Raw genomic sequence first — 22,323 nt, 5'->3', positions numbered from 1 at the left:
GATGAGTATAAGAAGATGGACCTCCACCGGGATGAAGAAGGACCAACTCTGGGATGGAGCGCCACCGCCATCATCTTCGGTGAGTAACATCTTGGAGTTTAGAGTCAGGTTTGTTTTTTGTGTTTTGGGTGTTGTTGTTTTTGTTTAGATTAGTTTTTTTTTTAATTTAAGGGCAATGCCCAACCAAATGCCCTTTTCCGGGGGGGTTTTAGGCTATTTTTTGTTTTATTTTTTGGGGGGTGGGGCGAGTAGTTTGAGGGGGTTGAATGTTTCCTTGTTTTTTTTTCTGAAAAATAGCTTGATCCCTGATCGGGTTCTATGATCAGATGAAACCAAAATAGAGCTTTTTGGCAATTAACATCAGAGGTGGGTTTGGCGCACAGAGAGAGGTGGCCATATGGAAAAGTACCTCATGCGCAAGGTTAAATTGGGACATTGTGTTAGGATACATGGCATCATAACCTCTATCACATATCAACAGATATTAAATATAAACCTGACTGCCTCTGACAGAAATCTTAAAATGGGCCGTGGTTGGATCTTGCAGCAGGACAGTGATCCAAAACATAAATCAAAATCAACACACAACTGGTTTACCTACCAGAAAATCAAGGTCCTGCCATGGCAATCCAAGTCCCCTGACTTGAACCCCATAGAAAACCTGTGGGGTGAAATGAAGAGGAGAGTCCACCAGCATGGACCACAACATTTGAAGGATCTGGAGAGATTCTGTATGGAGGAATGGTCTCAGATCCTTTGCCATGTATTCTCCAGGCATTATAGGAGAAGACGCAGAGATGTTATCTTGGCAAAGGGAGGTAACACAAAATATTGACTAAAAGAGTGCCAATAATTGGGCAACACATATATTTAAAAAAGATTTTTATTTTATTTTTGGATCAACCTTTGTTGTGTTTGCAGTAGTTTGATATCCATGAGCACAGAGTATTTTTGTGTATATTTTGAACAAAAGATCCAAAGGTTAAATAATAAAGACAAATTTTCACAGCCTTCTTTGCTCATATTTACAGAGGATTCCAATATTAGTGGAAGGCACTGTATGAGCCTACCAAGGTTTGGCAAGAGAATAAAGCAAATTTGTGGATAAAAGTAATTTGAAAAGTGTGTTGAACTTCCATGCCCTATCTATATCAAGAAAGTTTAATTTTTACTAGACTGTTCGTTTATGTTCCCCCTAAAATAGTACAACTGAAAAGTCAGGATGTATAAAGACTATATCACATGTTTCTGTTCCACAAAATGACTAGGGATTCTGGCCTGTTTCTATTAATCATGAAAGTTTAAAGTGAATGTCAATTTTCAAGAATGAGTGCCAGGTTTTTAAAAATACTATTAAAAACAGGGGCACTTTCATTCATGAAAGTTTACATTTCACCGGTTTTGTTAAAATACTTATTTCTTCTTGAAGACGGAGAAGCAATTCCCCCTCCTACTGCTCGTCACTTCATACATCAGCAATGACGAATCTGGCATCCTCCAATTACTCCTTCCCCCCAGGGATTGGAGGGATTGGAGGAAGCCGGATTTGTCAATGCTGACGTATGAAGTGACAAATGGCAGGAGGGGGAATCGGTTCTCTGGCTTCAAGAAGAAAAAGTAAGTATTTTAACAAAACCGGTGAAATGTAAACTTTCATGAATGAAAGTGCCTCTGTTTTTAATAGTATTTTTAAAAACCGGGCACTCATTTTTGAAAGTTGCCATTCATTTTAATTTTGACTTGACTTTCACATATGATGAAGTATACATTTTTATGTTTTTTGATACTACTGTTAAAAAATATATGTAATGCATATTTCTGCAATTAGTTTAAATACATTTACTTATTTTTTTTTGTAATAGATACAGCAGGCTTTAGGGCAGATAGAACCAAACTTAACATGTGAGTTGTGATGTGAATAGTAAGTAAGTCATTATAGAATATGTCAAGTGTTGCCTCAGGAGCTTAAAAAGCTTTCATCTTGCATTCTAAAGTTTGGGAGTCACTGAGTTAATTATAATAACTTGAAATCCTGTACCAAAAAAACATTTCTTTTGTTGTAAACTTTCCAAAGCACTAGCTTTTAAAATAGCAATCAAAATCAAGTACATTTTTCTACAGAGAGAAAAAAAATGCTGATAAATGGAAGAGAAAAAAAAAAGAGAAAAACAGAGCTAGACAAAGAAATATAATTTGGTTATCAGATGTGCTTCATTCTCTTTGTATGCTTTGTTGAAAAGCATACCTACATAGGGTTAGTTATTGGCTCACCAGTTGTTTACAGCTAGGTCCCCGTAGTGCATTGCTGCTCTGAAGCTGATTTTAACAATGAGCTTGAACACCTTTCAAGTACTGTAGAATAGGCAGCAAAATAGGATTGTGTGTTTAGTGTGAAGGTCATAGTTTGTTTAAAGGGACAGTCTAGTCAAAATGAATCATGATTTTGATAGGGCATAATTTTTAATAACCTTCAAATTTACTTTTATCATCACATTTGCTTTCTTCTCTTGGTTTTCTTTGTTAAAAGCTAAACCTTGGTAGGCTCATATGCTAATTTTCTAAGCCCTTAAAGGGACATGAAACCCAAATTTTTTCTTTCGTGATTTAGAAAGAGCATGTAATTTTAAACAACTTTCTAATTTACTTCTATTATCTAATTTGCTTCATTCTCTTGACATCACTTGCTGAAAAGCATATCTAAATATGCTCAGTAGCTGCTGATTGGTTGCTGCACATAGAAGCCTTGTGTGATTGGCTCACACATGTGCATTGCTATTTCTTCAACAAAGTATATCTAAATAATTGAGCAAATTAGATAATAGAAGTAAATTGGAAAGTTGTTTAAAATTACATGCCCTTTCTGAATCATGAAAGTTTAATTTTGACTAGACTGTCCCTTTAAAGGCCGCCTTCTATCTCAGTGGTTTTTTAGTTTTTCACAGCTAGGCAGCACTAGTTCATGTGTACTATATAGACAACATTGTGCTCACACCTGTGGAGTTATTTATGAGTCAGCACTGATTGGCTAAAATGCAAGTCTGTCAAAATAACTGATATAAGGGGGCAGTCTGCATAGGTTTAGATACAAGGTCATGACAGAGGTAAAAAGTATATTAATATAACCGTGTTGGTTATGCAGAACTGGGGAATGGGCAATAAATGGTTTATCTAACTTTTTAAACAATAAAAACTCTGAAGTAGACTGTCCCTTTAAAGGGACAGTAAAGGCAAAATTAAACTTTTATGATTGAGATAGATTATGCAATTTTAAACAACTTTCCAATTTACTTCTATTATCTAATTTGCGTTGTCCTCTTGGTATCTTTTGTTGAAAAGCATATATAGGTAGATTCTTGAGATGTAAAACACTACTGGGAGCTATTTGATGATTGATACCAATTTATACTCACATAAAATAATTATAAATTGTATCTATTTTTAATGCCCCTCTTATACCCTAGTATTTATTCTGTGTATAAGCAAATGTAAACATACAAATGGCAAAAGCTATACCAACTAATTTTGCTGAACAAAAATTGTACTATTTTATTTAAAATGTAACATGTTTAAATTTCCACATTCCAAACATCTATTTACGTTCAGAATAAAAAGTTGTGTAGGAACAAATCATAAATTATAACGTAAATTATTTATTCTAATGAAATATATTTAACAAGTTTTCATGTTTCACACTGCAATTTTTTTTCTATGTTTTTGCATGTAAAGCAGGCGTTCCTAGTCTTATTTGTCTGATACTCATTTAAAGGACCAGTAAATATAGTGGATTTGCATAATCAACAAAACACATCAAGTCCTCGATCCGATATAAATCGTCGCCCGCAAAAGCCGGCGACGCCAATATTTGCGCGGGTTTGGTATCCTATATACGGCGTAACTTAGAAGTTACGCGCGTATATTTCTGCCTTCGCCCGTCGTTTTTTGGCCCATAGACTGACATACAAAACATGCGCAGTTTGGTATCCAATATACGGCGTAAGTACTTACGCGCACAGATTTCAGAAAATCTACTCCATTCTCATCTCGCCACAAATTGAAGGCGCAGCAACCCTTGCACTGATTTAGAAACCAACGTAACTCTCTGAAGGCCTAACAAGTGCATGCTTAACAACATACATATCAGCAGCTTGATCACAAATAGTTAACCTCTTCAAAGCATTTATTATTCCTGCCCCTGCAAGTTTGTCAAACCAATCACAAAGGGGTGCATCATGGGGCACAAGGGGTCAACATGGGGCACAAGGGGTCAACATGGGGCACAAGGGGTCAACATGGGGCACAAGGGTTCAACAGGGGGCACAAGGGGTCAACATGGGGCAAACATGGGGTCAACATGGGGCACAAGGGGTCAAAATGGGGCACAAGGGGTCAACATGGGGTAAGAGGGGTCAACATGGGGCAAACATGGGGCACAAGGGGTCAACATAGGGCACAATGGGTCAACATGGGGCACAAGGGGTCAACATGGGGCACAAGGGGTCAACATGGGGCACAAGGGGTCAACATGGGGCAAACATGGGGCACAAGGGGTCAACATGGGGCACAAGGGGTCAACATGGGGCACAAGGGGTGCTTGAAGCCCTACAATCCCCTGTTGTTCCGTCTACACATGCTGATTCTATAGTTGCTGCTGAGGTCCATGGTGATGGTGCTGCCCCTGCTGCAGCTGGTCATCGAATTACATACTGCGGATTTCCACTGCATGTAAGTGAAACTACTACATTCCACCCCCATTCCCTTAACCACCCTAATTACTGAAAATATATCATTAGTTCAATTCATGTTTTGGTCACTATAATTTATTGACTATCATTTCGAGGAATGAAAATTGATGTTTATACCTTATGTTCACACCTTCCGTAAATACATTATTATTTAGATATATATACCCATGTGCAGGGATAGGCAAGGTGTCCTTCACTAAAGGTCTTTACCTTAGAAAATGTCCGCCACAGCCTTGGCTCGTGCCTATCCCTGCACATGTGTCAATTTCTATTGGATGTGTGAAACCTTGATTTACATCTTAAAAGTGAATATAACTATATGTACCCTTCATACGCAAATATGTGATGTGGTTTAGAGAACATGAATATGTCATAAACATGATGATATTACCTTTTTTGGGCCATTTCCACACAGGCCTTATTATATTTTTCAAAAATATTAGTGTACTAAAACACCCCTCACATGGATGTGGATGACAATTATATGGTAAATAACAGAGGACAAGATTTAGGATGAAATATAACAATATTTTTTTTTTTTTTAGGCTTCTTAGATGAGGGGGCTGAGGGGCCTGGAGTGGGTCTCCTGCCACTCCTGGGTTGTGTGGATTCAGAGGATTCTGCAGGAGTGCTGGCCACAGATTAGAGGCTGGAGGCAGTGTCCTGCTGGTGTGTGAAATGCTCCACCAACACACCAAACAGATAGTTTTGTTCCCGCCATCTGTCACTCTGCATCTGCATGTCCGAAATAACTCTCAGAATCTGAGATTGGTTCTGGACTATACCACTAAAATATGCTGCCATGTCCCGTTGCAGCTCAATGGAACGCTGTAGTAAAGTCTGTTGGCTCCTGTAAAACCTGCGTTGGTCTCTCTGCATTCTCTCGCAGGTTGATGTGAGCCTCTCACAGGCTGATGTTTGCCTCCTCTGGAGGGCAATGTATTCGTCGCCCAGGGCAGAAGTCAGAGGATCTAAAGGCTGTTCACCAGCAGGGATTATAGGCGCAGGTTCACCTCTAGCTGCTGTTGCATCTGGAACAATGACAGCTGGTGCCTCAGGATGAACAACCCCAGCTGGTGCCTCAGGATGAACAACCCCAGCTAGTGCCTCAGGATCAACAACCCCAGCTGGTGCCTCATGATGAACAATGACAGCTGGTGCCTCAGGATCAACAACCCCAGCTGGTGCCTCAGGATCAACAACCCCAGCTGGTGCCTCATGATGAACACTGACAGCTGGTGCCTCAGGATGAACAACCCCAGCTGGTGCCTCAGGTGGAACTACAAAAGCTGGTGCCTCAGGAGGAACTACCACAGCTATATGCTCCTCTTCATATGCTGGAGCTCTTCCAAGGGAAGCGGATGGCGGAGCTCTCAGGGTGGACTGGTAGTCCCATTGACGACTGGTGTGCGACCACTCAGCCTGACCAGTTTGTATGTCCTGGTGGTAAATGTCCTGACTGGCCTGATTTTGGGAGGGAGGGAAAAGACATCTACCCTTTGGGGTTGTCTTGGCTGCCCCTCATAACCAAAAGAATAGTCCTCCGGCCAGGGCTCCTGCCAGGGCTCCTCTTCAAATCTTGGGGGCATGACATATGGGTCCTCAACAGAGGCAATCCAACCCAACTCATGCCTGGGAGCATACTGTTGAGGGATTCTCTGGCCTGGTGGTAGTGGTGGAGCCATCCTCTGGCCTGCTGGTCGTGGTGGAGCCATCCTCTGGCCTGGTGGTTGCGGTGGATGCATGGCCGTTTGCACCCTGGTGGCAGGAGGTTCTGTGGAGGAGTCAAATGATGAGAGGTATTAGTACAATCATATATATATCCATGTGGGCATACTATGTACATTGATACATGCTAGGGCCTATACTCATTCTCATGTCAAACTCTATAACATGCATGTGCACATTGTGATTTGTGATATGAGGGATTTTAATATGCAAAGTATACATGTATGTGTTTCATACAATAGTTCTGTGTACATGTCAGTGATGGAGAAAATGTGTTCTTTAAGTGACACTATGGTCACACAATTTCCTTTAGCCTGATGTAGGCACATAACGTGCTTTCTTGAGCTAAAAGTATTGTGATGGCTATAGTGTCCATTTACTGAAAACTCTACATGTGGCTTGTGGCCTGTGTTACTCCGAGACATGTTAGTATTTCAATATTCCACCTCATATCATGAATTTCAATGTGTTAAGTAGCATTAAATGGACATTAAACCCATTTTTATTCTTTCATGATTCAGCTAGAGCAGGCAATTTTAAACAACTTTGTAATTTACTTCCATTACCTAATTTGCTTCATTCTCTTGATATTCTTAGCTGAAAAGCATATCTAGATAGGCTCAGAAGCTGCTGATTGGTGGCTGCACATCAATGCCTCATGTGATTGGCTCACCCATGTGCATTGATATTTAATAAACAAAGAATAACAAAATAATGAAGCAAATTACATAATAGAAGTAAATTGGGATGTTGTTTAAAACTGTATTCTCTATCTGAATAATGACATAAAAAGCTTTGGTTTAATGTCCCTTTAATGTGAAATCTAATTGTAGATGTTTTTGCTAGTAGGCCAAATACCATGCTCCTCATTGTGTACATAAATGTGTGACATTAAAGGATGTTATATCTCAAATACATATAATACTGGTGTGTGGGATGTTACTCACCAGCATGCTGTGCTGATGTTTCAGTCCCTGAGTCACCAGCCCCTGGAAGTCCACGGACTGCTGTGACGCTCAGGGACCTGCGAATGAGCTCCTGCCACTCATTATATTCCGCCTCCTGGTGAGGACCACCGCCTGTTCCCCTTTGCTGCATGGCTTCTTGGCCCATTTTCTCCTTGACCCGCCTCTTGCAGTCATTCCACCTTTTCTTGAGCCCATCCACATTCCTCCTCTGCTGGGCCACGCCATTGACTGCCTCCTCGACCTTCAGCCATGCATCTTTCCGCCTTCGGGCAACTCTTTTGCCCTTCTCTTGGCCAAAGAGGGCGGTGTGGTTCTCCAGGACGGCCTGGACTAGCGCAAGGTTTTCTGCAAAAGAGAAATTGGGGCACCTCATGCGCTCCTCGTCCTAGGCCGCCTGGCTCCCTCCCTGGGATGTCCCTGGTGTGGGTTCCTCCCTATCCTCTCCCTCCTCCCCCCTTCTATCCCCATGTGCACCCTCTATCCCTCTTCTGAGTGTGCCTGGCCTTGGGTCAGCCCCACTCCCATCCTCCCTTCTAGCTCTCCCTCTCCCCACTCCACTCACTCCCTGACGGGGACCCTGCTGCTCCTCCTGTCCATAATCCTCTCCCTGCAACTCCCCTTCCCTCCTCCCCCCCCGCCCTAGCTCTCCCTGTCATCCTCAAACTACACACACTCACACACTCACACTCACTCCCACTTCAATCACACACAATCACAACCAAACACTCAGCCTATCACACTGTAAAAGATAAATAAAATGTGTGAGGTGTTAGAAAAAAAAAGTGTTGTGTATTTTGTATATGTGTGTATGCAAAATGTGTGCAATATGTAAAAAAAAGTGTAAGTAAATGTATAGGCTTACCAATCCAACAATCCGACCTAACTAACTTAATGAAATGCTCCTCTCTCACTACTCTTACCACTAATCTCTAAGCTCCAAGAACCAACCAAACACACTAAAGAAAATGGCCGTTGCGCATGAGTTTATGTATGAATTTTGAATGGCGTAATACGTGGCGCATCTTTTAGAACTGGCCGTTGTTTTTTACAATTGGTAGCCTAATTTGCATAAAACTACACTTTATTGAGACTTTACGTGAACTTGCGACAACTAAAATGTGTATTTGCGCACATTTTAGTTGATCGCAGGTTTTTCCTACTTACGCCAGTTTAGCATCTGATGGCGCAGTATATTGGATAGGTCGAGTTGCGAGGTGAAATTACGGGTGGCTCGGGTTCCCTCGCTTGCGCCGAAATCTACGCGTATATTGGATCGCGCCCCAAATGAGTAGCAGATTTTTTTTCTGACAAATTTCAAAGTTATGTCTATTTCCACTTCTTCTGTATCATGTGACAGCTTTCAGCCAATCACAAATTCATATACGTATATTTTATGAATTCTTGCACATGTTCAGTAGGAGATGATATCTAAATAAATTTAGTAAATTACTGAAATAAAGAGTACATTATTAGCGCTCATTATGTCTTTCTATATTTGACAAATATCTCCTCCATGAAAGGAAATTAAAATTTAACCTTTATTAAAACATTTGATAAAAATTTGGAACACTTTAAAAAAACACAAATGAATTCTCAAAGAATGAGTACCAAATATGAATAATGTATCAAGTGGTCAATATTAATTATATTGGATAATTTAAAAAAAAAAAAAAAACCCATGAATAACATTATTGCAGCCATATTCTTCTATATACTTTAATAGGCTTTAAATTATTATATCTAGAAGGATTCGTTGGTTCAATTATTGAGTTATTATTATTATTATTATCATTTATTGTATAGCGCCGCCAAATTTCGTAGTGCTAGGTACAGTGATAGGGTTATACAATGACAAGGATTTGTGATAAAACACAAAACATAACAAAACTAAACAAATCCAGTACAGGAGGAAGAGGGCCCTGCTCTGGAGAGATCACAGTCTACAGGTTTAGAGTGCAGAGACATAAGGTTGGGGTAGCTTGTCACTTCGGTTGTAGTTACAGCAGTGAGTCAGCCAGTTCATGTATTAGTTTGGTTAGGATGAGAGATGGAGGAGAGATGGTAAGTGGGTTTTCAAGGACCCTCTGAAGCTATACAAGGTAGGAGACAGTCTTATGGAGCAGGGTAGAGAGTTCCAGAGGACAGGAGCAGCACGTGCAAAGTCTTGGAGGCGGGAGTGGGAGTGGGACGTAGAGATAACAGGAGTGGAGAGACGTAGGTTAGAGGTTGATCGAAGAGGACGGGATTGGGAATATTTCACGATGAGAGAGGAAATATACTGTAGTTGGGAGATAGACTGTTGAGTGCTTTGTAAGTTAAGGTTAATTTCTGGAGTGTATGGGGAGCCAGTGTAGAGACTGGCAGAGTGGAGCAGCTCATGTAGATCGGCTACTTAGTGGATGAGTCTAGCAGAAGCATTCATAATAAATTGGAGGGAGGAGAGGTAGTGTTTTGGAAGGCCATTTAGAAGTAGATTGCAATAATCAATGCGTGACAAAATGAGGGAATGAATAAGTATTTTTGTAGGTTTTTTGAGTAAGGAAGGGAGTTAAATATTACCCCCTTTAAATAGCCCTCATTCTAAGTTATTAAAGAGAAATACATTTGAAAGTTTAAAAAAAGAGAAGCAAGAATGCCACTGACGCGTTTCGCCAATGTGACTTTTACAAAGGACCAGCAGGAGCTGGTGACTCAAACAGTGTAAATATAAAAAGAATGAGCAAATTTTGTTAATAGAAGTAAATTGGAAAGTTGTTTTTGATTTTGAGTGTCCCTTTAAGAACTTATGAGCTTCATGTGACATCCTTAACCTATTTTGCATATCATGGTGATCCCCCTCAAGTATCCTGTTATCTCTATTACAGTAATTAAGTAATATAGCTATTGTGGAGTTAGAAAAGATATGTACTATTACACTGTATTACACAATGTACTAGATTACAAGTGGAGTCTAATTGATAGCACAGAGAGTGTTATCTTGTACCCGGTCTCACACTAAGAATAACACAATCTGGTATTGTAAGTGGAAAGTTACAAATCTTAACGAGAGCAACTTAATGCATCTGAAACTTTTTTAGTGCACCCTATATTTTAAAGGGCCAAAGTAGTAGAAAAATGACATGCTCTAATTTGTTAGGGCATGTCATTTTACTACTATAGACCCTATGCCACTGTGTGTTTTACCCCGGCAAAGGGATTAAACACACAGTAGAAATACTGCTTTGGACCCACAGAGCACTGCTGGTCCTGAGCGGAACCCGCCGTTGAACCAATCAGCATTACTCGTCCCACAACTCAGATGTGCAATTAGAACTGCTGATTGGATTAGTATCAGGTTCCGCTCAGGCAGTGCACAGCGGGTCCTAAGCGGCACATAGAAACATAGATATTGACGGCAGATAAGAGCCATAGGCCCAGCAAGTCTGCCCGATATTACCTGACAGTATAAACTTATCTAGTTTGTAGGATAGCCTTATGCTTGTCCCATGCATTTTTAAAGTCCCCCACAGTGTTTGTTGCTACTACCTCTTGAGGAAGTTTATTCCATAAATCAATCACTCTTTCTGTAAAGTAGTGCTTCCTCAAATTACTCCTAAATCTACTACCCTTTAGCTTGAGCTCATGACCCCTTGTTCTTGAAATTTTTCTTAATGTAAAAAACCCACAGCCTCAGTTTTACTAAGCCCTTTAACGTACTTGAAAGTTGATATCATATCACCTCTTTCCCTTCTCTCCTCTAAGCTATACATATTTAGGTCATTGAGCCTATCCTGGTAAGTTTTACTTTTTTAGACCATGTACCATTTTTGTAGCCCTCCTTTGCACAGATTCAAGTTTGTTAATATCCTTCTGAAGATATGGCCTCCAGAACTGCACACAATACTCAAGATGAGGCCTAACTAATGATCTATAAAGTGGCATAAGAACCTTACTATTTCTGCTGCAAATACCTCTACCAATACATCCAAGCATTCTGCTAGCCTTACTCGCTTCATTACTACATTGTTTACTAAGTTTTAAATCATCTGAAATAACAATTCCCAAGTCCTGTTCCTCATCTGTAACAGTCAGTAAAGTGTCATTGAGTCTGTAATTAACATTTGGATTTTTCTTCCCTAGATGCATTATTTTACACTTTGCTGTGTTAAACTTTAGATCCCAGTCGTTTGTCCAATCCTCGAATTGTTGTATATCACTTCTCATTTTGTCTACCCCCCTGGAACATCCACTCTGTTACAAATGTTTGTATCATCTGCAAACAGACATACTTTCCCCTGTAGCCCTTTGCCGATATCACAGATAAATATGTTAAACAAAACAGGCCCCAGAACTGACCCCTGAGGAACACCACTAGTAACAGCCCCCATTCCACCCAGTTCACAATTTTTGAATCTAGTTGCTTGTTCAGTCATAAAGCAAATGGTTGTAAAAGCTTCTCTTGGGTCTGCTTGTTCATAAATCGCAGCTGCGCATCACACTTTTAATATTCCCAGAAGTTATTCCTGTAGTTTGTAAGTTTAATTTCAGCTGTAGTGTAGATATTACCCTCCCACACCCTGATACCTACTGTACCTGTTTCCTCCCAAACAGCTTTCTTCCCTTCCTCACCCCCACTGTTCACCACCCCACAATCTTAGGTACTGGCAGACATTCTGCCAGTATGCAGTTTTAGTGCTTTTTTTAATTATTATTTTTTATTATTATTGTAGGGATCTCTCATATACCCTCCCACCTCCCTGATCACTCCCTTACAGCTCTCTAGCACTCCCCCTCCCAATGGTCTCCGCCATCTACCTTCATACCATATGAAGGTAGATGCTGTCTGCCTCTGGCTGCAGTCTTCTTACCATATGAAGGTAGATGCCCTCTTCCTTTGGCTGCAGTCTTCTTACCATAATGAAGGTAGATGATATCTACCTCTGTCTGCAGTCTTCTTACCATATGAAGATAGATGCCCTCTGGCTGCAGTCTTCTTACCATATGTAGGTAGATGCTGTCTGCCTCTGGCTGCAGTCTTCTTACCATATGAATGTAGATGCTGTCTGCCTCTAGATGCAGTCTTCTTACCATATGAAGGTAGATGTCACTTGCCTCTGGCTGCAGTCTTCTTACCATTTGAAGGTAGATGGCATCTGCCTCTGGCTACAGTCTTCTTACCATATGATGGTAGATGCCGTCTGCCTCTGGCTGCAGTCTTCTTACTGTATAAAGGTAGATGCTGTCTGCCTCTGGCTGCAGTCTCCTTACTGTATGAAAGTAGATGCCGTCAGTCTCTGGCAGCAGTCTTCTTACCATATGAAGGTAGATACAGTCTGCCTCTGGCTACAGTATTCTTACCATATAAAGGTAGATGCCCTCTGACTGCAGTCTTCTTACCATATGAATGTAGATGCCGTCTGCCTCTGTATGCAGTCTTCTTACCATATGAAGGTAGATGCTGCCTGCCTCTGGCTGCAGTCTTCTTACCATATGAAGGTAGATATGCTATCTGCCTCTGGCTGCAGTCTTCTTACCATATGATGGTAGATGCCCTCTTCCTCTGGCTGCAGTCTTCTTACCATATGAACGTAGATGCCATCTGCCTCTGGCTGCAGTCTTCTTACCATATGAAGGTAGATGCTCTCTGCCTCTGGCTGCAGTCTTCTTACCATATGATGGTAGATGCCCTTTTCCTCTGGCTTGAGTCTTCTTACCATATAAAGGTAGATGCCATCTGCCTCTGGATACAGACTTCTTACCATATGAAAGTAGATGCCGTCTGCCTCTGGCTACAGTCTTCTTATCATATGAACGTAGATGCCATCTGCCTCTGGCTGCAGTCTTCTTACCATATGAAGGTAGATGCTCTCTGCCTCTGGCTGCAGTCTTCTTACCATATGATGGTAGATGCCCTTTTCCTCTGGCTTGAGTCTTCTTACCATATAAAGGTAGATGCCATCTGCCTCTGGATACAGACTTCTTACCATATGAAAGTAGATGCCCTCTGCCTCTGGCTACAGTCTTCTTATCATATGAAGGTAGATGCCATCTGCCTCTGGCTGCAGTCTTCTTACCATATGAAGGTAGATGCTCTCTGCCTCTGGCTGCAGTCTTCTTACCATATGATGGTAGATGCCCTTTTCCTCTGGCTTGAGTCTTCTTACCATATAAAGGTAGATGCCATCTGCCTCTGGATACAGACTTCTTACCAAATGAAAGTAGATGCCCTCTTCCTCTGGCTGCAGTCTTCTTACCATATGAACGTAGATGCCATCTGCCTCTGGCTGCAGTCTTCTTACCATATGAAGGTAGATGCTCTCTGCCTCTGGCTGCAGTCTTCTTACCATATGATGGTAGATGCCCTTTTCCTCTGGCTTGAGTCTTCTTACCATATAAAGGTAGATGCCATCTGCCTCTGGATACAGACTTCTTACCATATGAAAGTAGATGCCGTCTGCCTCTGGCTACAGTCTTCTTATCATATGAACGTAGATGCCATCTGCCTCTGGCTGCAGTCTTCTTACCATATGAAGGTAGATGCTCTCTGCCTCTGGCTGCAGTCTTCTTACCATATGATGGTAGATGCCCTTTTCCTCTGGCTTGAGTCTTCTTACCATATAAAGGTAGATGCCATCTGCCTCTGGATACAGACTTCTTACCATATGAAAGTAGATGCCCTCTTCCTCTGGCTGCAGTCTTCTTACCATATGAACGTAGATGCCATCTGCCTCTGGCTGCAGTCTTCTTACCATATGAAGGTAGATGCTCTCTGCCTCTGGCTGCAGTCTTCTTACCATATGATGGTAGATGCCCTTTTCCTCTGGCTTGAGTCTTCTTACCATATAAAGGTAGATGCCATCTGCCTCTGGATACAGACTTCTTACCATATGAAAGTAGATGCCCTCTGCCTCTGGCTACAGTCTTCTTATCATATGAAGGTAGATGCTGTCTGCCTCTGGCTACAGTCTTCTTACCATATGAAGGTAGATACCCTCTGCCTCTGGCTGCAGTCTTCTTACCATATGAAGGTAGACACCCTCTGCCTCTGGCTGCAGTCTTCTTACCATATGAAGGTAGATGCCCTCTGCCTCTGGCTGCAGTCTTCTTACCATATGAAGGTAGATGCCCTCTGCCTCTGGCTGTAGTCTTCTTAACATATGAAGGTGAATGCTGTCTGCCTCTGGCTACAGTCTTCTTACCATATGAAGGTAGATGCCCTCTGTCTCTGGCTGCAGTCTTCTTACCATATGAAGGTAGATGCCCTCTGCCTCTGGCTGCAGTCTTCTTACCATATGAAGGTAGATGCCGTCTGCCTCTGGCTGCACTCTTCTTACTGTATGAAGGTAGATGACATCTGCCTCTGGTTGCAGTTTTCTTACCATATGACGGTAGATGCCCTCTTCCTCTGGCTCCAGTCTTCTTACCATATGAGGGTAGATGCCGTCTGCCTCTGGCTGCAGTCTTCTTACCCTATGAAGGTAGAGGCCATCTGCCTCTGACTGCAGTCTTCTTACCATATGAAGGTAGATGCTCTCTGACTCTGGCTGCAGTCTTCTTACCATTTGACGGTAGATGCCCTCTTCCTCTGGCTGCAGTCTTCTTACTATATGAAGGTAGATGCAGTCTGCTCTGTCTGCAGTCTTCTTACCATATGAAGGTAGATGCTCTCTGCCTCTGGCTGCAGTCTTCTTACCATTTGACGGTAGATGCCCTCTTCCTCTGGCTGCAGTCGTCTTACCATATGAAGGTAGATGCAGTCTGCCTCTGTCTGCAGTCTTCTTACCATATGAAGATAGATGCTCTCTGCCTCTGGCTGAAGTCTTCTTACCATATGAAGGTGGATGCCGCTTGCCTCTGGCTGCAGTCTTCTTACCGTATGAAAGTAGATGTCATCTGCCTCTGGCTGCAGTCTTCTTACCATATGAAGGTAGATGCCATCTGTCTCTAGTTGCAGTCTTCTTACCATATTAAGGTAGATATTGTCTGCCTCTGGCTGCAGTCTTCTTACCATATGAAGGTAAATGCTGTTTACCTCTTGCTGCAGTGTTCTTAACATATGAAGGTAGATGCTCTCTGCCTCTGGCTGCAGTCTTCTTACTGTATGATGGTAGATGCTGTCTGCCTCTGGCTGCAGTCTTCTTACCATATGAAGGTACATGATGTTTACCTCTTGCTGCAGTCTTCTTAACATATAAAGGTAGATGGTCTCTGCCTCTGGCTGCAGTCTTCTTACTGTATGATGGTAGATGCCGTCTGCCTCTGGCTGCAGTCTTCTTACCATATGAAGGTAGATGCCATCTGCCTCTGGCTGCAGTCTTCTTACCAAGTGAAGGTAGATGCTGTCTGCCTCTGGCTGCAGTCTTCTTACCATATGAAGTTAGATGCCCTCTCCCTCTGGCTGCAGTCTTCTTACCATATGAAGTGAGATGCCCTCTCCCTCTGGCTGCAGTCTTCTTACCATATGAAGGTAGATCCCCTCTCCCTCTGGCTGCAGTCTTCTTACCATATGAAGTTAGATGCCCTCTCCCTCTGGCTGCAGTCTTCTTACCATATGAAGGTAGATGCCCTCTGCCTCTGGCTACAGTCTTCTTACCATATGAAGTTAGATGCCCTCTCCCTCTGGCTGCAGTCTTCTTACCATATGAAGGTAGATTCCCTCTCCCTCTGGCTGCAGTCTTCTTACCATATGAAGTTAGATGCCCTCTCCCTCTGGCTGCAGTCTTCTTACCATATAAAGGCAGATGCCCTCTGCCTCTGGCTACAGTCTTCTTACCATATGAAGGTAGATGCTCTCTGCCTCTGGCTGCTGTCTTCTTACTATATGAAGGTAAATGCCCTCTGCCTCTGGCTGCAGTCTTCTTACCATATGAAGTTAAATGCCCTCTCCCTCTGGCTGAGGTCTTCTTACCATATGAAGTTAGATGCTCTCTGCCTCTGGCTGCAGTCTTCTTACCATATGAAGGTAGATGCCCTCTCCCTCTGGCTGCAGTCTTCTTACCATATGAAGGTAGATGCTTTCTGCCTCTGGCTGCAGTGTTCGCTGTCAAAGCTGACAGCAGGGACTGCAGCATGAGCAAGAAGGCTGGATGTATGTACTACGCCAACCAGATACACAAGGTAAAGTACTCTTTGATGTAGTACCTATTCCAAAGGAGTTAACAGTGCAGCACAGAACTACATGAAGAACTCTGCTATTAGTGCACCAACAATTTAATGATTCAGTGACTTAGTGTTCCAGCAATGTCTGACATTAATTGTACTATCCGTCCCATAGAAGTTTATTATGTAAGGGATCTAGTGTAGTCACGCTATCCAACATACATATGCTAGTAAAGATTGATTGAGCTATAAAAAATAAATGTGGCTTGTAATATGAGAGTAAAAATAGAAAGACTATTGATTGTGCTTGATTGATAGTAACACACACTAGCACTAATATTGTTGTACTCTGTGTAAACAATGTGTTTCTTAGATGTCATAAGAAAGTTTTTGCCATTAGTTCTAGATAAGATTCCTGGTAAAGAGCTGTAATACAGTAGGGTATCCCAACACTCTGGCTGATTATTTTAATAGAAGTTGTAGTGAAAATATTCTGCTCATTGTGCTATCAGGTGATAACAATTGTTAAATTCTTAGCCTAGAGCTCCCTCAAGTGTACAAAAAGCAAAGTTACACAAGTTACATTTGAATAATATAATTCCACTGCAAGAACAATTCAAAATACATTTTGCTCTCACATTATTATTATTATCGGTTATTTGTAGAGCGCCAACAGATTCCACAGCGCTAATGCATTTATCTGGAAATTTGAGTTTAATATTCTATGTATGCATTTTCTCTCCTGACTTCTCTGGCTCATCTAGGCTTTGTTAACAATATTGTATGTTATAATTATTATTATTATTCTGTATTTGTAAAGCGCCAACAGATTCCGAGCGCTCCCATGGGTACAAGGATAAAAGTACAACGAAGAAACAATACAATAAAAGACAAAAATTTTACAGACAAATACAGGGGGAATTGAGGGCCCTATTCCCGTGGGAATTTACCATCTAGATTATGTGACATTTCTTACAATAAAGTAAATGAAGCATTAATGATTGGTGATGGTAGAACCATGCACAACCTCTACATTTGATAGGCTAAAACCTGTATGAAATATCTTATTCTTTAAGGTATATGTGATTTAACCCTTAGGCTGCCAGCAACAAATACTACTATTTAATCTATTAAATCCTAAACCATCAAGCATATAAATGTTAAGATCCACTGGAACATTTTCTGAATTCTTACCAAATCTAGTTAACTATCTGATTTCTCTTTAAGCACAGTATACTTTGAAAAGTTAGCATTACATTTCTCAAATACTTTATTTCACATAAAATGCAATTTACATACAGTAAGCACCTGTATATTATGTTCGTTATATTTTATTAATCTTTGTAGTGAAGTTGTGGAAATTATGTCAATTATGTCTGGGAATAAAAAGCAGCCCTTTTCCCAGTATGGAAAAATTTGGAGATCCAGCCCTATTTTCCATTGAGTCTGTAGAATGCACTTGCTGCATTTGCTCATGGGAATTACTGGTATACTCTTTCACCCAATATTTTTTTCAGAATTAAATTATATTAGTTTGTAATAAAAAAAAATGTCACGTTGTTATACAGGAACCCCACACACCTGATTTCATCCATTCCTCAGTGTGAAAATGATTGTCTATAGTGAGATCTGGACAAGACACTCAAAACAGTGTATCACTCTGTCTCACAGTGTGACTGGACTAGACATTAGAAAAAAAGGTCTAATAAAATAGTACATGGTCTAGGAAATAAAATATACAGTAAATGGAAATACTGTGTGAACTTCAAGGAACATAAAACAAGTTGCGATAGAGACAAAATATAATAATATGTACTTTAAATTACTTTACCTGCAAATGTATACTGAATTGTACAGCTCTATCTCCCTCCACACAATTCCTTCTATATCCACCTTGATTTGGTAGAATGCAGACTTTAACACTCATCTGCTGGAGCATCCCTAGAAGCAAATAAGCTGCTGTGAACTCAGTTTAAATACAATACCTGTGTTTCTGATGCTAAACACTGATAAGGGGGGGGGGGGGGGGGATCAGTCTAATCCAGACAGCATAGCTATGTAACTAACTGTGCTTATTTATTAAAATTGTTTTTAAATACTTGCCAGAAATTTTTAAACATTTTTTTAATGCAAACAATTTTTTACTTAATTAGTCCTTTTAGGATATGCACAGATCTCAACATGTTTTATGGCACTTTAATGCATATAGTTCAAAGGACAACATAGTAGTGATACAGCTGCACCCCCCCCCCCTTCAATTGTAGCTGGCCATCCCCAGCTGCTGCAGCCTACCCAGAAATCTCCTTGTATCCTGGTAGACCTTGTGTGCTGCGTTTTTTGTAATTTGTTGCTATTTTCATTCACAAAACAAAACCAAAACTTTGCTTTATAGTTTATGATAACTAATGGATTAAAAATGTAATGGATTAAAAAAATTACTTTGTGCACACCAAAGTACAGATATATAATACAAATATATTTAAAGGGACACTGAACCCAATTTTTTTCTTTTGTGATTCATATAGAGCAGACAATTTTAAGCAACTTTCTAATTTACTCCTATTATCAATTTTTCTTCGTTCTCTTGCTTTCTTTATTTGAAAAAGAAGACATCTAAGCTAAGGAGTCAGCCAATTTGTGGTTCAGAACCATGGACAGCACTTGTTTATTGGTGCTGTCCAATCAGCAAGGACAACCCAGGTTGTTCACCAAAAATGGGCCGGCATCTAAACTTAAATTCTTGCTTTTCAAATAAAAATACCAAGTGAATAACAAAAATTTGACAATAGGAGTAAATTAGAAAGATGCTTAAAATTGCATGCTCTATCTGAATCATGAAAGAAAAAAATTGGGTACAGTGTCCCTTTAAGGTTCACATTAATCACTAATGGTTAAGATAGTGCATGCAGATTTGAACAACTTTCTAATTTACGTCTATAACCAAACTTGCATTGTCGAAGCAAATTTGATAACAGAAGTCAAATTAAAAGTTGATTACAATTTCATGCTCTATCTGAATCACAAAAGTGTAATCTTGACATCACAGTCCATTTAATATATGCATTATAGTACATGATTTCAACACAACATTTCTGTCACTTTTCAATATTTCACCCACCTCTCACATTATCCCAGATATATTGTGATTATTTTACAATTGGTTTAACTGTCGGTAGACTCTCCTTGAATCTTATGTAGCATATATGTCCAATTAATTGTGTCTGTTTACAATTAGTTTGCAGTTCAGAACCAGAAGATGTTCAGGCTGATTCTAAGAATATCACAAGTCTTCTAATAATGTGGAAGAGACCTCGGGTTGTTTATGATGCAATGATCGAGAGATACATGGTCTACTATCAAAGACTGGAAGGAGAGGACCAATCAAAACATCAATTTCTGACAGATGGGTATCAGGACTTGGTAAATGTGATCTCTTTAATGTATACCATAGTCACATAGAACAACCTCTGCAAACATGCACACTTTTTCATTTCATTTAATAGACAGAGTTTGCATTAATTGAATATTACATAGTTAACGGCACACTAAAGTCAACATTGAACTTTCCTGACTGAAATAGAACATACAATTTTAAAAAATCCAATATACTTCCATTATCTAATTGTACACATTGTATACACAGTGTACATGTATATGAGTCTGTGATTTGCTGATGCCTGTCACATGACACAGGTGCAGGGTAATTTTGAAATTTGTCAGAAAATCTATTGCTCATTTAAAATTTAGTGTAACACATATCCCATTGCCTTTTATGTATTTGTTGATTATGCAATGGCTATATACAAACAAAAAACTAACCTGCACAATTTGTTATTGTTCAAGGAACTGTTGTGGTTCCAAATGAGAAGATTTGGTAGAAGTGTTATAGTACATTCATTTAAATAAATAAATTTAATAGATTTTGCAAAAGGCAACATGGCAACATTTATTTTCCTACATAATTAAAACTTTTTTACAACTTAGAAATTACTAGATAAATCTGAATAATATTTACAAGTTTGGCTTGAATCCATAATGTAATTCCTTTCTGATACTATATTCAGTTATATCTATAAAAAAAAGTATTTAAAAAGCTACAATTATTCATAATAACCTGCATATGTACACAGTATTTCCAGACACAAACAATTGAAATAACTGTATGGGACTGTACTGATTTTGAAATGTACTTGGTATCTATTTTAGGGTGCTATTTTACATCATTTGGTGCCTAATGCAAGTTATGTTGTACAAGTAGTGGCTATGTGCACAAATGGCCTTTATGGAAAACGAAGTGACCAAGTGATTGTTGAAATGACAATGGATGGCACAGGTATGTGATTATAATGACTTTATCTCAATGGGCCTCAATTTTAATCTATCAGAATTCCAAAGGGACATCCATTACATGACTTTCAACAAATTCATGCATTTGAAAGTCATGTTATTGCTCATTTATCAAGTTTAATATTTTTTTCTATTTTTTTAATACATTTATGGCACTATACTGTCTCCTATATTTTGTATGTCAACATTTTGTAACTGGTATTTTAATGCATCACAAACAAAAACAATAGCCTTTCACATAGGTTTTTGCGTTTTCTAATTTTACACATTGAAACAGTTGAAAATGATTTTTTGCTTCTTTGGATTCATATTTCTATGTTAACGTTCTAGCACGTGACCATTTCCCATGTCAATAAACACATTTAAAGGTTTGAAGGATTTATTTGAATATTCTTAGAAAATCTTTGTGAAAACAATTTACTTGAAAACCTTTCATATTCCCATTTCTTACAGATATCCTTTTTTTTTTTTTTGTGTGTTTCACTCGGGTTTTGCTGTTATATCATTTTCTAATATCTATAATGTTCATGTGTTTTTCCTGCTTCAAAAAGCAATTATTCTTGTGGAATGAAATGGCTTAAAAAAAAAAAATGCCTAGCTTGATATATGGAGATTCGTGTTTGGAATTCAAATGGATCGATATTAAGGGCAGTTTAAAATCACATTTTGTATTTAAGATAAATGTTGCCTATTTTGTGATTTCATTGTCATTTTTTATTATATTTTTTTATCTAAAATATGTATTTAATTTTGGTAGAATCTTAATTTATGATGAAAATATGCTAGACTTTTTTTATACTCTTACATATGATACGGATTATATTTTTATTTTACTGCAAACTATATTTTCTTTATTAAAGGATGTCATGGTATTAATTGGCTACTACTTTTGGTTCAAGTGGCAGCTAAGAATCATTATACCATTGAACAAAAGAAAATGTTGAATCTAGAACAAAGGTTTTAATTAAATTACAATTCCTGTAGTGTAATTGTATAACCATTTATGCACTTAAAGGGACATTAAACAGGAAATATAACAGTATATTACAAAGTTGTTGTTTTTTAACTATACATAATTAAACATTTTATGGTACAATATCAAGATGTTCAATGTCCCTTTGAATCATGATATTTCATGTATTGTTTTAAAGTCGTATTATACACTTAAAAACTGATGCTAATCTTATATACATATTTTAGAATTTGCATTGAAGGGACATGAAACCCAAGATTGGAACTTTTTTAAAAAAAAGTTTAATTTTTTTCTGATTCATGAAAGAAAACTTTTGTGCTTCATGTCTGTTTAAAGTGACAGTAAAGTCAAAATTAAACTTGCATGAGTCCAATAGATTATGCAATTTTAAACAACTTTCCAATTTACTTCTGTTATCAATTTTGCTTAGTTCTTTTGGTATCCTTTGTTAAAGCGTCATCAATGAGCTCAGGAGCGTGCACATGTC

General features: G+C 39.4%; 1 protein-coding gene across 2 annotated transcripts in view; it reads left to right on the top strand.

The window, feature by feature from the left end:
- PTPRZ1 (protein tyrosine phosphatase receptor type Z1) overlaps positions 1–22,323 on the top strand; it is a 380,311-nt gene that overhangs the window by 192,021 nt on the left and 165,967 nt on the right. For both annotated transcript variants that reach the window (XM_053716675.1, XM_053716674.1), the window contains exons 9-10: positions 19,752–19,936; positions 20,723–20,849. In XM_053716675.1, the coding sequence (XP_053572650.1) occupies positions 19,752–19,936; positions 20,723–20,849 (312 nt within the window). The remainder of the gene's footprint in view (positions 1–19,751; positions 19,937–20,722; positions 20,850–22,323) is intronic.

Source organism: Bombina bombina, chromosome 6 (assembly GCF_027579735.1).
Source record: "Bombina bombina isolate aBomBom1 chromosome 6, aBomBom1.pri, whole genome shotgun sequence".
NCBI classification, from domain to species: Eukaryota; Metazoa; Chordata; class Amphibia; order Anura; family Bombinatoridae; genus Bombina; species Bombina bombina.
This window is presented reverse-complemented; position numbering and strand designations above follow the sequence as displayed.